We start from the raw sequence: 19847 nt of genomic DNA on the forward strand, positions 1-19847 counted from the left end.
AAAGATATTATACTATTTAGAATATATGGTAGGAACTAGCAAACTTATTAGTTACAAAAGGTATAAGTGTTAGCTTCTCGGCCAGGAGAAATTAGAGAATGAGACAAGGGTGGCATAGCACTAAAATCAGTGTTTTAGGGGCTCCTGAGTAGCTCAGCTGGCCAGGCATCTGACTCTTGATTTTGGCTCAGGTCATGATCCCAGGGTGTAGGATGGAGCCGCATGCTGGGCCCTGCACTGAGCACAAACAGGCAAAAATCTATGAATAGGCAGTTCTCTGAAAAAATACAAAGATACAGGGCTTTACTGATCATTAAAGAAACATAAAGTCAATCAATAATTTAGTTTCCTTTCACTTGTCAGGTCAAAGACTGTTGATGTGACAGCACGGGGCAGCAGTGGACAGATCGGCATTTTTACACATTACGGGGCAACAGCTTTGAAGGGCCAGTTTAAAGTGTCTATTAAATTGGAAAATTCACATACTCTTTGTTACATTTGTGCTTTTATGGAGCAAGCTTACAAACCTTCACACAAAAGCTGACCAAGGATGTTGGCGGTAGTATTGTAGGTAACAGCTGAGAATTAAACCATCTTTGAAATGCCATCAAAAAGCTAAGTATTTTATGGGATATTCTACACAATGTCATACAAAAGAGCTGTTTAAAATAATTAGCTATAGATGTCTGCGTGATATATGAATGAACAGAAAGAATGTAACTCTACAGAAAGAGTTTATAATCTATGCCCCTGTAGGAATGAGAGTATGTTGCTATTGCTGTGGAAAGGGAATACATATAAGAAGCAAAATTCTCTTAAAGGATACATAGAATTCGTTAAAAGAGGCTGCCTTCTGGGAACCCAACTAAAAACTGAGACTTCTTCCTCTTCTCAATTGAGAATAAGAAATTACGAAGAAGAAGAAGTCTCAGTTTTCTTTGAAAAATTGTACTTTATCGTTTGTAATTTTTAGTGTTCAGTGAGCTGGACGTTACACTTCTGGTTTATAGCAGCTCATGTTCAAAACCACCTGTGAGTCAAATTTAATCAGGACCATTTTACAGATGGGAACAAACAGCTGGTGTCCTTGCTTCCCCATCAAAAGAAAGATTTCCATAAACGCCAAGTGCAGTTCTCAATAGTTGTACATATGTTCATGATTTGGTATTTACTTAGGCTGGAATCATTTTTTTTACTAGAGAAAGTAAAATAGTTTCCAAATAGTACTACCTCAATCAGAGAGGGGAAAAAAAAAAAGAGGAGTTTCTGCTTTACCTTCCTTTCTCCCAAATTCCCAGTGTCAGGCTTGTGCAACAAACTCCAAGAAGAGTTTCCCCTTTTCTTTCCTGCAACACTGTTTACTGCACAGACTGTGAGGCTGGGGGTATGGTTAAGAGAAGTAGAACAAAGGAAAGAAAAAGCATCAGGGACTGGACTCCGCACTGAGCAGGCTTATGTTTAGGGAAAGACTTGGGGGCCAGCTGACTTGACCTACGTGATTCTAAGAGCAGAGACCAGGAAATCCCACCTTGTTCCCCCAGACTCTGCCTCTGGGTGAGCTCATCCACAGTAATAACAACAACACAAGATGACTATAGACATAGTGGCCAAGAGCCTGGGTCAAGAATCAGAAAGGCGTCTATTGCCGTTTATATGACTATCACTGGGCAGACTCGGGTGGTTGATTCTGCCTACTCCTCCACTCAGCTGCTGGGTGTGGCTTTGTGACAACAGTCAACAGCTGGCCCCTCAGTTGGTCTTACTTTCCACCTGACTTTAATAAAAGTCTGCCAGTGAGCAAAGTGTGATTTTAGTGTTTAAATGTTTTCCACACAGGAGCTCCTGAATACAATTCATGAGCTTCATTCGGTGCTCACACAAGAGAAACGAAACTGTGTTTGACTTGTTGAAAGACTCCCTTCGTTTTTAAAGTGATACCTTTCTAGTGGATTTTCATGTGTAGTGTTTTTTTAAAGCTTATTTATTTTTTGAGAGAGAGAGTGGGGCAGAGAGAGAATCCCAAGCAGATCCAGACTGTCAGTGCAGAGCCCGAGGCGGGTCTCGAACTTACAAACTCATGAAATCATGACCCGGGCTGAAATCAAGAGTCGGACACTTCACCAACTGAGCCACCCGGGTGCCCCGTGTGGTTTTGACTAAACAAACTTCCACCCTACTTTCTGTCTTGAGAAGCTAATCCCAGGATTATAAATCACCACACTAGTTACAACCATTGCAAGGGGTTTAATCTCTCTGAGCCGAAGTACCTCTAGCTCTACAGGCTCTAAGGCTGCTGTGAGGTGACAATGAGACATAAAAATGAAAAGCATACCAAGCCATCCATAAACAGATCCCTCATGCATAGAGAAGTTCTGTGTCTGCTTGTTTTGTGGAGAATGTGCACCTACCCCAGAGAAAAACTCTAAAATAAGCCTCCTTATGATACTTAGTATTTTTAAAACTATTTGAAGTGATATGATAACATTAGGGCCCATTCAGCTCCATCTGTTAATGTGACACTCCTCCAGGCAACCTCGAGGCTGCTGCACTGACATGATGTTTGCTAAGACTGGGGCGAGCGTTCATGTGTGAACACACAACTCAGAAGCAGATAAGAAAGATATCGAAGGCCGCAGCTTTTCTGCCTGTCTGCTTTTCCGCGGCCCACAAACCATAGGCCAGGTCTGTCAGGGAAGTGAGAACCAGGCTCTGCCTCTCTCCACACTCGACGGCTGCCTCCAAAGCCCCACAGAGACCCAGGGTCTAACAGCATCACTAGAGCACCTTTCTGGCTTCTTGGTGCGAGATCCCCTTGATGAATCAGAAACCAGGTCGGACAACACACGACAACTTGACAACAAAGGTTGCCTTTGCTTTAGACAGTGGAGGAAACACTGCAGGAATACCACACCACTGACTACAAAATCCCCCAATATGTAGAAAGGACACTGACAATTGCAATTTTTTTTCATGCTGACTGATAATATCCATGTGCTCTGATAGCACCATAAGGTAGTATTAGGTGGGAGTCTGAATTATGCCCGTCCCTAAGAAGTGGTAGTAGGAATACTAGTCAAAGTGGTTAGTTGCAGTTGATAGTCTAAGTACTTTATATATGTTATTTCATCTTCCTCTAAACCTGATGAGACATATATTATTTTCATACCCATTTCACAGATGAAGAAACAGAACACAGAAGTAAACAGCTAAGATTATACAACTCTTTTTTTAAAAAAAATTAAAATTTTTTATTTATTTCTGAGAGGGGAGAGAGAGAGAGAGAGAGAGAGAGAGAGAGAGAGAGAGAGAGCGAGCGTGCATGAGCAGGNTCTGAGGTAGGACGCTTAACTGACTGAGCCACCCAGGCAGCCCGAGATTATACAACTCTTAAATGTAGGAGGGAGGATTTGAATGCAGGCAGTCTGTATCTAGGGACTGTATTCTTCATCTCAGGGGCCAGCACCCTTTTCTAATAAATGTTACAGATTTTTATGTGGATACATATTCTTTATTGTTTTTCAAATCATCCTTTAAAAATATAAAATACAATCTTAGCTCAAAGGCAATACAGAAACAGGCTGCAGACCCATTTTGTCCTGTGGCCATAAATGATCTGCTGGTTGATACAATACATGGTGATCAAAAGTTTAAGCATATGGTGGATATGCTATTGGATACCCAGTCCCTGTGACAAATCTTATACGCCTGTAATACAAATGGGTTTCTGTTGACAAAATAATCCATAATTCTGACTTCATCTCTTTCTCATTTTGCCTGAATCTATGAGGTCTCCCTGCCTTTTCAATTAGCCTCCCTAAGTATTGCTCCTGTTGCTGGACATTTAAGAAGGAGCAATAAGTGAGGCCAGCATTCCTCTGATTCCAAGGCCAGATAAAGACACAGCACAAAAAGAGAACTATAGGCCAGTATCTCTGATGAACAGATGCTATAATCCTCAACAAAACAGTAGCAAACCAAATCCAACAATGTCTTGAAGAAAATCATTCACCACAATCAAGTGGGATTTATTCCCTGGATACAAGGGGGTTCAATATTCACAAATCGATGTGATATATATCATATCAGTAAGAGAAAGAATAAGATCCAGATGTTCATTTCAGCAGATGCAGAAAAAACATTTGACGAAGTACTACATCCATTCATGAAAACACCTTCAACAAAGTAGGTTTACAGGGAACATGCCTGAACATAATCAAGGCCTTCTAGGAGAAACCCACAGCAGACATTGTCCTCAATGGGGGAAAACTGAGAACTTGTCCTCTAAGGTCAGGGAGAAGACAAAGATGTCCACTGTCATCACTTTTATTCAATGTAGTACTGGAAGTCCTAGCCACAGCAATCAGAAAAGAATAAGAAATAAAAGGCATCCAAAATAAGGAAGTAAAACTTTGACTATTTGCAGATAACATGGTGCTATATACAGAAAACCCTAAGGATTCCACCAAAGAACGTACTAGAACTGTTAAATGAATTTAGTAAGATCAGTGTACAGAAACCCATTGCATTTCTGTATACTAATAATGAGGTGGCAGAAAGATAAATTTAAAAAACCAATCCCACTATAATTGCACAGAAAATAACAAAATACTAAGGAAAAAAATTAACCAAAGAGGTGAAAGAATATGAAAACACTAATTCAAAGGGATACATGCACCCCTATGTTTATTGCAGCATTATTTCCAATACCTAAATTATGGAAGGAGCCCAAGTGACCATTGGTAGATGAGTGGATAAAGAAGATGTATATATATATCTTATTCAGCCATAAAAAGGACTGAAATCCTGCCATTTGCAACGACATGGATAGAGCTAGAGAGTATAATGCTAAATGAGATATGTCAGTTAGAAAAAGATAAATACCATATGATTTCACTCATATGTGGACTTTAAGGAATAAAACAAATGAACAGAGGGGAAAAAAAAGAGAGAAACAAACCAAGAAATAGATTCCTAATGATGGAGAACAACCTATCGTTGATGGGTGGGAGGATGGGTGAAACAGGAGATAGGGAGTAAGGAGGGTGCTTGTTGTGATGAGCACTGGGTGATGTATGGAATTGTTGAATCACTGTATTATACACCTGAAAGGAATACAACACTGTGTGTTAAATACACTGGAATTAAAAGAACAACAACAACAAAGGATGGAATAAGAGCTGCTCTTCCAACCACTTTTAATCTGTCACTGGCTTTCTCCCCATGCTGATTATTATATGTGGTAGAGGCTTTAGGCAGTATGGTACTGGACTGAGGTCTCTTCTCTTTTTGACTGACTAGAAATAAAGGCATAAATAAGATGCACTATTTCTAAAACTTGGGGCCTATCACTTTTCTGGAGCCGGACATTAATTAAAACAGAACAGTAGAACTAGCAACCTGGCATCTAATCTTTCATTTCCATTAAAGCTTAAAATGGCTTGTAAAGAGATGTGGTTCATGAAACAGATTAATATCACAATGGAATTTCATGCTTTTTAGGTACCTGTTGTCTGCTTGAAGAATCAAAAGTTTATCACAGCATTCTACGCTAGGGTACTAGTGGAGACATCACTGTGTTACTAGATTTGCTCAAGATTAAATCTGAGACTTGCAAATAAATCCTAGCCACTTTTTTTTTTGACACCTCTACAGTACTGTGCCTCATGTAATAAGTGTGAGGAAATCATTGCTTTGGTTGTATCAGTTTGAAACTTAAGAGAAAACTTAGAGAAGTGTCTTTCAAGTTATTTTGACCACAACCCCTGAAAAAAATATATGCCAAAAAATTATATCATGGTTCAAACCATAACTACCAACACACATATGTAAACTTAGAACAAAATTTCAAAAGCAACACTACTCTTTTTTTTAATGTTTATTTTTGAGAGAGACAGACAGACAACATGATAAGGGAAGGGGCAGAGAGAGGGAGACATAGAATCTAAAGCAGGCTCCAGGCTCTAAGCTGTCAGCACAGAGCCCCCACAAAGGACTCAAACTCATGACCTGTGAGATGACCTGAGCCACTGCTGGATGCTTAACCAACTGGCCCCCCGGGTGCTCCTAAAGCAACAGTACTCTTGCTGCATTGGAGACATTTATGGTATTTTCTAGCCTATTCTATTTTCTTTAAACTTTGGATGCGTCTCATTACCATTAAATTTATTTTATAATTCATATGGGGCTTGACCCCATTTGAAAAACACTTCCTTAGAACACCCTAAAGTTCACACTGCTCCTATTTACAAGAAGCAGTTGTTTTTGAGGTTCTTGTGTGCCTTTACAGCATCGTTGGGTTTATTTCCTGAGAACCAACCATGTGCACATCACTTTGTGAGGCTTTGTGGGAAGTGCAAAGGGTATGGCTTCCAGCTCCCTCAAGCTGGAATTTTCTGAGTTGCTAGGAAACCAGGATGGACAAAGGCACCTATCATCTCTGCCCTCACAGAGTTTATAATCGAGTGGATGAAAGAAACTCAAATTATAAGAATTTTGGAAATTAAGCCATTCATTTGACTTGCTTCAGTAAGTAAACTTTATTAACACTTTCTGGGTAGAAGTTATGTTTTTCTTGTCTAGGAGGGTCAGTCCCATATCCATAGCTGAGAAAACAGAAGGTCAGTCCCTGATGACAGATGAGATTGTTATTTTGTGTTTGAATAAGAGGCTATTTGTAATTGACATGCTGCCTGACATGACTGAATGGGTTGTGCGCTAGAAATAAAGTGATTTGGGAGTTCAAGAGAAGTGATGATTAAGTCATATTAAACTGTTTCAACCCTCAGGAAGCTTGGTAAGGGCTTAAGAGGTCCCCTTACTCATCTTTCTTTCCTTCAGGAGTCACTAATCTCATTATTCTTTGAAAAGGAGACAAAATAGTTCTCTTTAAAGAGTGGTACCTTCTAGTGTTACACAATCTTTTCCGAATAAACTCTTAAAATCTCTCATTTGGAATTTTACTCCCCTAAATCGTTACTTCAAAAACCAGGAAATACAGTGGAACATTTTCTGAAGACTGACAGGTTAGAGAACAAAAGGCTGTCACTTTTCTGAGAGAACCTATACTTTGCTGCTCTTATCACTTGAGCATTTCATGAGCACTGACCAAGAGACCACTCTACATGTAAACTAGACATCTACTGCTTCTGACTTCTAGAAGCTCAAATGGCGACTTCAAAGCACCGTTCAGTGAAACTCTGCACACATATTCATGGGAATCTGTTAAGATATTTGTGCCTTGGGGGTCGGCTCATTCTATAAGCTTATAATAGTATCCTTCTTGGCAAAATAGAAATCATTTAGGTACAACAGAGTGATTGTAATGAGAAGATAGGCAAAGAGATTTTTACAACATGGATGCTGAATAGAGCCCCCTGCGTAAAGGACCAGATCTCTCTGTAATCATTGGTTTTCAGCAATACTCCTGTCCTTACCACCTATGTGAAATCCACTATTAATGTTCTTAGAGCCCCACCACTTCTCTCCTTCATATTCAGGGGAAGTTTTAATTGTCCATTAACTTATGACTATTTAGTCTATAAGCATCTCTCTCTATATGGAGTTCTTACTAGACTATAGGCTCCGTAAAGGTAGAGATTCCATTTTTACTTAGCTATTACTATATCCCTCAGTACTAAGCACTGTGATGAATGAATCATACTTGTTTAAGAAATATTTGTTGAATGAATGAATTAAGGTCCTCTGGAATGCTGGTGGAAACAAAATACTTTGATTTCGCTGAATCTTTCTTATTTATTAGTGATGAAAAAGCAACTAATAATCCCTCACATTTTTCTTCTTTTTGTTTGTTTTACAGTCAACTTTGACCACTTTGAAATTTTGCGGGCCATTGGGAAAGGCAGTTTTGGGAAGGTGAGAACCAAAATGATTAACCACCGACAGGGTTATGTACCTTAAGGAACAGAGTCTGAGAATGATGAGATTATCCAGTGACTGAGGCCCTGAGGAATGATAATTCAGAGAGGTTGCTATAAAACTGTCATTACAATTTGAAGTGTGTGACATAACAAACACAAGTTGTTCTTAGAGTTATTTCAACGTCATGCCCATTTACTCTCACTAGATTTTAAGACTTTCTCTTCACGCTAAAGAGGACAGTAAACTTTTGGAGTCAGTCGCCAATTGTATTAGTATGTTCAGTAATAGTTATCTTCTCAATGTAAGAGTTAAAGCTTATGTGGAATAGAAGCAGTTTTTTCCATTTCTGTTTTTTTCCTCAGGTATCCAATGTTTTTATTCTCAAAAATCTACCTTGAAAAATAGATCTAGTCTAATTTAAAATATTTTTTAAATGTTTATTTATTTTTGAGAGAGAGAGAGAGAGAGACAGGCAGAGTGTGAGCAGGTAAGGGGCAAAGAGAGAGACACACAGAATCTGAAGCTGTCAGCAAAGAGCCCGATATGGGGCTCGAACCCACACACCATGAGATCATGACCTGAGCTGAAGTCAGATGCTTAAATGAGCCACCCAGGCACCCCACCAGTCTAATCTTTTTTTGTAAGAACCTTCTAGTTTCAAATTCTGATCATTAGTTTCTTGGTGGAGACATACTTTGAGAATAGTTCTTATTTCATATTGAGCTTGCATTTTAAAATCATCTGCTGTCCACTTTATTAGACATATAGAACCTCCAAAAGAATTTCAGAAATATGGACATTGTGTTCCCTGTTTTCCAAGTACTTTTAGGTTACATCAACTATGATTAAACAGAAATTCTTCACACAGTATTGTTCAGCTTGGCAGTTCAGCCATGACTATTAAAGTCACTCAAAGCAGAGTGAGGCTGTCATTTGCTATTGGCAGATTCCTGACAAGGAAGCAGCCATTTTCTCCAAAATGCTGTCTAAACAAAACGCAAAGAGCCAAAAACAGGCAGACTTGTTTGAGAAAGTAGAGATTACAGAATTGACCTGTTACAGAGGAAGAAAATGAATTTTTGTGCTCCGAAATCAGAGCTCAGTGGCAACGTGTCAGAGAATTTGCAAGTGAGAAGGCCTCCGGGCCACGCCATTAAACAAGTCTCGTTCTGTCTCTCGCAGCCAAGATCTGTCAACTCCCTGACCACCTTCTCACTCTGATTTACACCATCAGGTCTGCATCGTGCAGAAGAATGATACCAAGAAGATGTACGCAATGAAATACATGAACAAACAAAAGTGTGTGGAGCGCAATGAAGTGAGAAATGTCTTCAAGGAACTCCAGATCATGCAGGGCCTGGAGCATCCTTTCCTGGTTAATTTGTGGTAAGTGTTTTTACAGGATCTCGGAACAGAGACACTCCCACCTTCACCTCCCAAATGTTCTGGAAGCCCGTCCTGATTTCTAGGTATGCATTTGCAAAATCTTCAGGAGGCTCTTCCTCAAGGGCTTTGCTTCTCTTTCTTTGGACTTTATAACGAAACCCATTGTTGTTTCACTGTCACTAGTGAATACTGTTTGGTTTATTTGTCACAGTTCCCGTGGGCCAGGAGGATAGAATACTGACATTGTAGTTAAATAGGCTGACAGAGAATGAGTCTGGATGTCTTGTCATTCATTAGATTCTCTTTCCCCATTAATTGTGGGGCCGAGACTGTGGGGACTAAGTCTGTCATCAATGGCTGATGTGAAGTTCATCTTTAGAACTTGGAAAAAAAGCACTTCCTCTCTACAGTGATTGGGGGTAGAAATGACTTCCTTACAGGATCCTTCCTGAGCAGGATCAGGACAGGCTCTGCCTTTCTCACCAAATAGCTTTTAACAGAGGTTGAGCTAACTTAGATCAGGGGCTAAACTGTGATCTCCTCCCAAAGCCAAGATCATAACCCAGGGCTCAGAAAATAGCTAGGAAGCTGGCAAGGTCTCTTACTCCCTGCTCTTTTCTTATGCATGGAGGTCAGTATGTGGCTCTCTTACTTTTCTCTACATTTTAATGCATCCATTATGTTAAGAAACTGGTCTTAAAGCTAAGTCAGCATGAAGGTTATTTAAATATGCATACCAAGCAGTTTCTACTACCAAAGGCAAAAAAAAAAAAAAAAGTCTTCATTCAGAGAATACTAATGGAAAAATAATTGGAATGTCACTGTGTGTTTAAAGATTTCTCTGGAGGAGTTAATGCATAAAACCTGTCTCCCTCCATCTTTAATTGATACAGTTCACTTGATATACAATTTGCTCGAAGACTCTACGCCAGAGTTGAAAAGAAGATGGTTTTGTGTGAATTGGAAATAGGTCTATTAGGTTCATGCAGTACTCAGACATGGTGGAGTCTAATTTTGACTCACGCACAGTGTATTTAATCAGTAGCTTAGAGTGGCCTATTCACAACTCTGCTATGCAGTTACATGGGTACAGCTCTTTCTTTCTTCCCAACACTTAGCAATCAGGAGATTGCTTGTTTCTACACCCTATCTCTACCCTGAGAATGACAAGGAGCTCTCAGTTCACATCCTTCCTTTGTTCGACATCACATTTTTCTTCTTCCAAAGTTCAGCCAGCTAACTTTCTCCTTTTAAGACCACGAACCTCTCCAGAAGGACACACTCAGCATTTCGCCCTTTCATGCCGGTCTCTCCTCACTGAGTAGGCAAGATGGATTTCAGTCTATTCCCAAATTTTTATAAGGTGGATGTTAGGAGACTTGGAGCTGGGCAAAGTTTACAGATTTTGCTGCTTGCTGACATGGTGTCATTCCACACAATGCTGACTTGGTGATAACACGGGAAGCCTTGTCTTCCCGTCTTCTCACACGGAGTCTCAACAGAACATCAGGTACCATCAGTAGTGATAGAGGAGACGGGCGCCTGGGAGGCTCAGTCAGTTCAATGCCTGACTCTTGATTTTGGCTCAGGTCATGATTTCATGGTTTATGAGATCAAGCCCCATGTTGGGCTCTGGGCTAACAGCACAGAACCTGCTTGGGATTCTTTCTCTTTCTCCCTCTCTGCCCCTCCCTAGCTCACATGCATGCTCTCTCTCTCTCTCTCAAAATAAATGAAGTTAAAAAAATAGCGATAGAGGAGAGAGAAGAAATCCCTTCCCGCCTTAATTCTAGTACCACTTTCCAAACTGGAAACCTAGAGGGGGCATCTTTAAGGTACAGAAGAAAAAATTTCAATCTTTCAAATCTTGAGATGAAAATCTTCAAAAGAATATTTATTTCTTCTAATAAAGGCTTTCTGCCTTAGCAAGTGCAGCATAAGAAATGTAAGTGACTCTTTCTCCAACTACTAAACACCTTACAGTGCTTTTGGAGGTGTGTCCTGGGAGTAATCTTTATCATTTTTAAGTCAATTATGAGACAGGATCAATGTGTGTAACTGGGGTTGTTTTTATGAGCAAAAGGCGACAAAGTGCTGTTGTCAGCACAGAATAAGCGCATCATCGATGGGCGCTCCCTCCCTCGCTGCATTAAGGTGTGGCACTCCTGACATGCCCCTCGCTGTCCAGCCACTGTGGGCATCCAAAACGCAAATTTCAAAGGTACCCAGCGTCCAAACATCATAGGAAGCTGTGTGTGTGGCCCGGGAGGGACAAGTCTCATTCTCTGTGAGAACCTACATTTGTTTTGTTTTCCACCCTGCTCCTGTGAACCCAAGGAGAAAAAAAATTCAAAGATTCCCCATTATGTACAATTTAATCAAGATTTTGTGTCCTAGGTTTAACTAGATTTATCTTTACATCCCCAAAGCTTCAAGAGCAAACTGGCTAAAGCACAGTATGGTTAATAATTTAACAGCAATACTTTTTAATTCCTATGTACCCGTCATGTACTTGATCTTACTGATAAGCTATGTAGGCCTCTCAATATTGCTTTCAGTGATCCTCTCATGGGTACTCACAGTGCCTCTAGCCTCTAGGGATGTGTTCAGAAAATTCTGGTTTTCAGGCTGAGAAAAAACACAAGCTGTTTCTTTTAACCAGGTTTTGCACTAATGTTAAGGAGATGGGGTGTGTGTATGTAGAGGCATAAATACACACATAGGTGATAGATGAAAACTTTGCACAATTGTAGTCAACTACAAGAAAGAAAAATCACATAGAAAAATGAAAATTCTCCAATAGCCCTATCCCCTTGAAACAACCACTTCCAACATGTACTTGCCAGTAAAATGCTTATATTTGTTTTTTTGCCTTTGATCTTGTATTAGCCCCATCCATTCCCTCATTCATGGATATATTTATGGAACAACACAAACAAGTTATAATTAGAGTTTTCCAGATAAGATCCAGGAGACACAGTTAGATTTCAATTTGAGATCAATAACCAATCACCTTTAGTACGTGTCCCAAATACTGCACAGCACAATTTTTTTCTGAAAATTATTCATGTCTGAATTTCTACTTTAAGTGGGCATCTTGAATTTTCATTCACTAAATTTGGCAACTGTAATGGTAACACAGACCCCTAGTGTGAGGAGGCAGTGGTGAGCCCTTGTGGACAGAGCCCCTGACCCACCCCACATTCCCAGTAACCGTGAGAGGCTGCTGTTAATCAAGTGGCACATAAATATGTCAATGTGAGAAGTGCATGAAGAACTAAGTAGAAGAGGGGCTTGTGTGCTCGCACATGTGCGTGTGCACCCGCATGTGGGCACGTGTATCTTGGGCTGGGGCAGCAGAGTTAAGGGTCAAAATACATTTTGAATGACAGTTCACCCTTCCCAGCCTCCATGGACCTGAGCCCACTCAGGAACACAATGGTCAGATGTCAGCCACATTATAAAAGAAAGGCAGCCTGGCAGGGCTGGCATCCAGGAAAAGCAAAGACAGTCTTCTTGCGGGTCCCTCCCTGAGGGCCGTTAACAAAGCCCGGGCAACCCACAGCCTGTGAACAAATGGGCCCCAGTGCTGCCCGGCAGAGCCCTGTCCCCCAGGTGGCTTTTGTTAATTGAGATTAAGCCTGCAGCTGCACATGGCCCCTCGGGGCTCCAGTCTGCCCTCAGCCTTGTCTCTTGTTCTTGGGAACAGAAGGGACCCACATGTGGTTTCAGGAAATTAGAAGACAAGATAGTCTGTTTTGAGTGGAAAGGACCACCTGTACTGGACTATGAAAAGGGTCCTGTCAGACAGCTGAACACAGCCAGACTCACAGGCCCCTGGAACCAACCTCCATTATTCATGACTGCATGCCGGTGTTTCTTCACGGAATCATCAACTGTGCGAATTCAAGGTAGCCTACAGAGCCACAGAACCGAGAGGAGCTTCTGAATCAATGGAAGTCTCCTACTTAGAGTCTTACCTATATGGTCTCATTCATTCATCCTAACAATTTAGGTTCAGAGCGATTATTAGTTCCATGTTACACCAGAGCAACTGAGGCTCAGAGAGGGTGACTCATTTTCCCAGAGTCACACAGCCAGGAACTGGCAGAGCCAGGGCTGAAACCCGGGAAGTCCAGCTTTGAAAGCCACCCCCTGTGGGCCTCTTGTAGGGCTCTTTTAGAAAATATGAAGGAAATGGAATTTATTTTGTTTAATGTCTTTCACATCCCACAAGAATACAAACTCTATGAGGCAGGTAGGCTTGTACATTTTGCTCACTGCTTCATTCCCAGACTATATGATAATGCCTCACACACAGTAAGTGTTCAGCAAATACCTGTAGAATGAATGAATGAGTGAATGAGTGAATGAATGAATGAATGGAGTTTAGTGAGGGCATCAGGCTTCTGGTTCTTGCTCCTGTCCCATGATCCCATTGCCATTTCCTTCACACTTACAAACATCTGCTCATGTAATCAGGGCCATCTCAGATTCTGCACAGGTGCTGAAGTCAGAGGGACCTGGGCTTGAACCCTTGTTTTGCCCCTTGGTAACTCTGTAAATGGACCCATTTAGATGATGTATTTTGCTTGGTTCCTCATTCATATTTGGGAACTACAGCAATAGCCATGGCAGAAGGTACTGCCATAACTATGTCGATAAAGCACTTCACACACAGTGGGTGCTTAATACATGAGGACTTTAGGGGTTCCTTGATGGCCCAGTCAATTAAGTGTCCAACTCTTGATTTGGGCTCAAGTCATGATCTCACAGGCCGTGGGACTGCTTGGGATTCTTTCTCTCCCTCTCCCCCTCTCTCTGCCCCTCCCCTGCTCACGCTTGGATGAGCATGCTCTCTCTCAAAAACAAATAAATAAACATAAAAAAATGAGGACTTCAAACAAAAACTCAGTGAGGTCCCACCCCAAATGCAATGCTCCCTCAGCCCCCGTAACCAGAGAAGATTCTGTGTTTGTTTGTTTGTTTGTTTATTGAGAGAGAGCACAGCCTGGGGAGGGGCAGAGAGAGGGAGAGAGAGAATCCCAAGCAGGCTCCGCGCTATTGGCACAGGGCCCTACTTGGGGTCCAAACTCATTAACTGTGAGATCATGACCTGAGCTGAGGTCAATAGTCAGATCAGACAGTTGCTCAACTGACTGAGCCACCCAGGTGCCCCAGAGAAGATTGTTAAGTAGACGTGTACCTGAGTGTGAGCTAGCCTGGGCACTAGAAAGTTTTTGCATTTGTTCTAAATTTTTAAAATTTAAGTCATTTTAAAAAATATAAAATACAGGGCACCTAGGCGGCTCACTGGGTTGAGCGTCCGACTTTGGCTCAGATCATGAACTCAAAGTCCATGAGTTCGAGTGCCATGTCAAGCTCTGTGCTGACAGCTCAGAGCACGGAACCTGCTTTGGATTCTGTCGCTCTCTCTCTCTCTGCCCCCCTCCTACTCATGCTGTCTCTCTCAAAAATAAAAAAAACACTAAACATATGTTTAATTAAAAAGATATAAAATATGGAAATACAGACATTTTAAAGAAAATAACAAATGCCCATATTTCATTATGTACAAATAACTGCCGTACTAGGTTCCTGTTGCTGCTGGAGCAAATTACCATAAACTTCACGGCTAAAACAACCTGAAGTGGAGTAAGTGGACTTAAAGCTATTTTCACAAAATAATTAAGACATTATTTCCTTTTGCCCTGCATTGCTTGCTTGCACTGAAAGTTCACAGACAGACAAAATTAATCAGAACAATGATTACCTATGGGACACAGAGATTAACAAGAAGGTCGCATGCGGGAGACTTGGGGAGTAGTTGAAATATTCTGTTCTCGTTATTGGGGTACTGCTGAGATCAGGGCATAGAGTTGAAAATATTGATTAAACTCTACACTTTAATATCTGTGTATTTCACTGTAAATGAACTTTAACTACTTCAGAGTAAAAGACTATGAAAAAGTGTAAAAACCACAAACTCAGTATCTTACAATTCAGGAGGAGGTCAGAAGTGTAGAATCAGTCTCATTAGGCTAATATGAAGCTGTCTGCAGAGCTGTGTTCCCTCTAGAGGTCCAGGAAGAATGTTTTCTTACCTTTTCCTGCTGCTTGAGGCTGCTTGAATTCCTCGGTTCAAAGCAAGTTTCCTATACCTTCAAAGCTAGCCACAAAGCATCTTCCACACTCTCCGACAAAGGACTCCTCTCATCACATTGAGTTCTACCTGGTGACAATGGTTTGCTCTTGACCAGATTCTAGCCAGGCCCTGCTGAGCCATCTTCTTGAGTAGGCCTCAATCTTGGTCTATAAAGACGTGAATAAAACACTAACACCATTTCTAAGAGCTCAGGGCCCAATCCCTAGGACGGCATTAGCTCCCCTTAAAGAGAGGGAGAAAATGCAAAGCTGCCAAAAGAATTTAGTTTGCCAAAAGAACTTAGCACAGGAAGATGGCGCCCGGTCTCCCAGCCTCTGTGGGAGGGGAGGAGCCCAACTTTGATAAGCGCAGGTTAACGAACCCAGATGGGTTTCACGTGGACCAACCCTGTTCCTGCCTCTTTGTAACTATTAATCCACCGGCTACCAGGTCCTGGCTTATCGCCTTTCCATCCCCTCATCCTCCCTTTCTGACACCCAGTCACTTCTGTGCACGTCAGAGTTGAGTTCAGTCCACACTGTTGGAATCCTGTTGCAATACTATACCACTGGCTAAAATCAGCTCTTCTTACCTTAGTGTCCAGCTTTGTTGTCTTAAGAAGAGAGGTGATTAAGGATCTTGAGAAGGAGAGGTTACCCTGTATTATCCAGGGCTATCACACAAAGAAGTTGTCCTTGGGTATGGCCCAGACAAGCTTGGCTAAGTGGAGAACAAGGGACAGCAGTCCTTGAAGAAGAACTTGGCAGAAAACAGTGTTAATTGTGTGGTCTGTACATGGTAATGGTTGCTGCCATGGTCGTTGACTTACTGACTGATGGACCAATAGGCAGGAAACTGACTCTTTATAATGCAGACATTCACTTACTCATTTACTCATCAATATTGCAAGGGATTCATTTATTGCAGACAACACAAGAAGCTATTAGGAAATTTCAACTAAAAAGAAATTCTTTGGGAGGATGTGGAGTAGCTTACAGCCTCAGATATAAAGCTGAAGAAGCAGAGGTCCCCAGAAAATAAAAGACAAAGGCAGTTCTGAGAATCTAGGTGGTGAGAACCAACAGACAGGCTCTCAAGGCTGTCTCAGCTGGCACGAATCAGCCCCAACCAATTTTCGAACCTCGGGTCCCCCACTCAAGGTTCGAAGTCCTGGGAGAGGGTCCAGCTGGCCCTGCTCAGAAAACATGCCTGCCCCTTGGCTAAAAGAAAGAGTAAAATAAATAATGACTCCCAGATTGTTGGCCTGAGCCACTGGATGAATGTGTCATCCACTAAGATGGGGAGATCTGAGGAGGATTAGATTCATTATGAAAATCGAGAAATCTCTTTTAGCCGTGTTAATTTTGAGTTGCCTCTTAGTCATCCAAGTAGAGCTGCTGAACAGGCAGCAAGTCTAAAGCTCAGAAGAGAAGTCCAGGGTCCAAGAAGAAGTCCAAAAATACACAAATATGGGGGAAATTGGCTTATGGATGCTAGCTAAGCCAGGGCTTGAAGGGACCATATTTGGGGAGAAGTTAAACAGCTAGAAGAAAAGGGCCAAGGGCTAAAGACCTAGAGCACCCTTATAGTTCTGATGGAGGAAGAAGATGCAGGCAACTGGACAAAGAAGAAACAGCTTGGAAGCTAGGAGTAAATCAGGAGAGTGCAGCATCCTAGAATCTAGAAGCCGTTTCACAAAGGAAAGAGTGCACACCTTTTCAAGTGCTGTGGAGAGGTTCAAATTAAGGAGACAAAGAACTGACTGAACTTGGGAAGATGAAGATATTGTGACCTTGATAACAGCCAAGTCCAAATGATTGGACAAAGGATCAGAGGGAGTGGCTTCGTGAGTACACAGGAACTGAGTGATGTTTTCTGGGAGGGTGGGATGCAGAGTGGTTTTGTTGTGTTTTCAGATTCATCCATATTGTCATGGGTAGCAATAATGTATTGTCATTTCCCTATCATACTTCATTGTAGGAATATCCCATGATTTATTTATACATCTCACTAGTGATGGATATTTGGGTCGTTTCCAGTTTGAGACTTTTATAAATAGTCCTGCTGTTAACATTCTTGATTGTATCTTTTGGTAAGCAAATTACGTATATTTGGGGATGTAAACCTAGGAATCAAATCACTGGATCCTAGGATTTATTTAGGTTGAGCTGGCAAATGGCTTTCAAAAGAAGTTGTACCAGTCTATACTCACATCAGCAATATATGGCAATTCGGGTTGCTATAAAATGTTACCAATATTTGGTATTGTCAGTTTCTCTACAGTGTTCTAGTAAATGTATACTGTCATCTGATTGTGGTTTTAGTTTGAACTTCCCTGGTGACTTGTGAGTTGGGCACATTTTTATATGATTGTTGGCCCTTTGTTTTTTTTTTTTAATTTTTTTAATGTTTTTTTTTTTTTTTAATTTATTTCTAGGAGAGAGAGAGAGAGACAGTGTAAGCAGGGGAGGGTCAGAGAGAGAGGAAATCACAGACTCTGAAACAGGCTCCAGGCTCTGAGCTGGCAGTCAGCACAGAGCCCAACGCGGGGCTCGAACCCACGAACCACAAGATCATGACCCAAGCGAAAGTCGGACGCTTAACCGACTAAGCCACCCAGGTGCCCCGACTGTTGGCTCTTTGGAATTCTCTTTTATAAAGTACTTGAGTCTTGTACATCTCTTGGTTGCCTTTTTTTCTCAATGGTCCATTTGTGAATATAAATTATTTATCCAATCTATGACTTACTTATTCACTCTGTAAGGATACTATTTTTTGACATTCAGAAAGCTTAAATTTAAATGTGATACAGAGAGTTGATCTATCCTTTACCTTATCGGTTGTGGCTTCTGTGTCCTGTTTAGGAAATCTTTGCCTATATCAAGGTGAAAATATTCTACCCTGTTTCCTAGTAGCATTGCTGTTTTAACTTTTAAATGTAGATGTGTCATTTAGGGTCAAGATTTACTTTTTCCCCATCTGGAAATCTAATATACCCAACACCATTCACAGAAAAGTTTCTTATTGCACTGCAGTAACACATTTGCTGATAGTCAAGTCACCAAATATGTATAGATTTCTAGACTTTGTTCCATTAATCTACTTGTGTACACTTACACATTTATCACGCTACCTTAATTACTATAGCTTTCTACAAATCACAGAATTCAGTAACATAATTCTTCTTCTGGATTATCTTGGCCATAGTTGGCTCTTTGTAATTCCACGTATATTTCATAATCAGCTTGTCAGCTTGCAATTTAAAACTACTGGTATTTGTAGTACGTTACACTGAATCTAATTCAGAGAGAATTAAGGTTTTTTTTTAAATATTAAAAATTTGGGGCGCCTGCATGGCTCAGTTGGTTAAGCATCTGACTTCAGCTCAGGTCATGATCTCACAGTTTGTGGGTTGGAGCCCCGCGACGGGCTCTGTGTTGACAGCTCAGAGCCTGGAACCTGCTTTGGATTCTTTGTCTCCCTCTCTCTCTGCTCCTTCTCTATCCACTCTCTGTCTCTCTCTGTCTCTTAAAAATCAATAAACATTAATTATTTTTAAATTAAACTTTCCAATTCACAAAATTTATATATATCTATGTGTTTTCCTGTATATTTAGGCATCTCTTAATTTCTCTCTTTGATTTCACTTTTTATTGTAGATATCCATCATATCTTTCTTTAGATTTATTCCTAGGTATTTATGTTTTTGATATTATTACAAATGGTAATTACTCACCAAAAGTTTATTTTCTAGTAATTTATTGCTTGTTTAACAATATACAGTTGATTTTTAATATTGACTTTGTGTCCTGTGAACTTGCTAAATTCTCTTACTAATTCTGCTGATCAGGCTGTAGATTCTTTTGGATTGTCCATATTTACAATCATGTCACTAACAAATAATGATAGTTTAACTTCTTCCTTTCCCATTCGGATACTTTTATATTCATGCTTACTGCATTTGCATTGAGAACAGTGTTGGATATAATAGATATCCTTGTCTGTGTGTCCTGATTTCATGGGGAAGGTTTTCAAGGTTCCAAGATTTCATATGATGTTTGTATTAGGATCTTTGTAGATACATTTATCACAGTAAGAAAGTTTTCTTTCAGTCCTAGTTTGCTACAAGTTTTTATCATGAATGGGTATTATATTTTATCAAATGTGTTTTCTTTTTTGTTGAGATCATTTCTATGATGTGCCGAAGTCAATTGATTTGCAAATGTGAAAATGAGCTTCTTAAAATAAACACTACTTGTTCACATTCTATTAAAATAAATGCTAGTTGGTCATGTTCTATTATATTTTTGTATATATCACCAGATACTATCATATAGATATGATTATTTTCTCATTTGTATATTATTGTTATATATAGTTTATGTTTTTCTTATTTATATATTATTTTTATTGATATTATTATTGGATATATTTAAAT

At 40.5% G+C, this 19847-nt stretch overlaps 1 protein-coding gene across 1 annotated transcript in view; it reads left to right on the plus strand.

Annotated features, from left to right (window-relative positions):
- Positions 1-19847, plus strand: part of STK32A (serine/threonine kinase 32A) — a 121381-nt gene that overhangs the window by 19851 nt on the left and 81683 nt on the right. The window contains exons 3-4 of the mRNA XM_077772995.1: positions 7817-7872; positions 9113-9264. Of these exons, the coding sequence (XP_077629121.1) occupies positions 7817-7872; positions 9113-9264 (208 nt within the window). The remainder of the gene's footprint in view (positions 1-7816; positions 7873-9112; positions 9265-19847) is intronic.

The sequence above is a fragment of the Crocuta crocuta genome, unplaced genomic scaffold (genome assembly GCF_008692635.1).
Source record: "Crocuta crocuta isolate KB4526 unplaced genomic scaffold, BGI_CrCroc_1.0 scaffold107, whole genome shotgun sequence".
In the NCBI taxonomy this organism is placed as follows: Eukaryota; Metazoa; Chordata; class Mammalia; order Carnivora; family Hyaenidae; genus Crocuta; species Crocuta crocuta.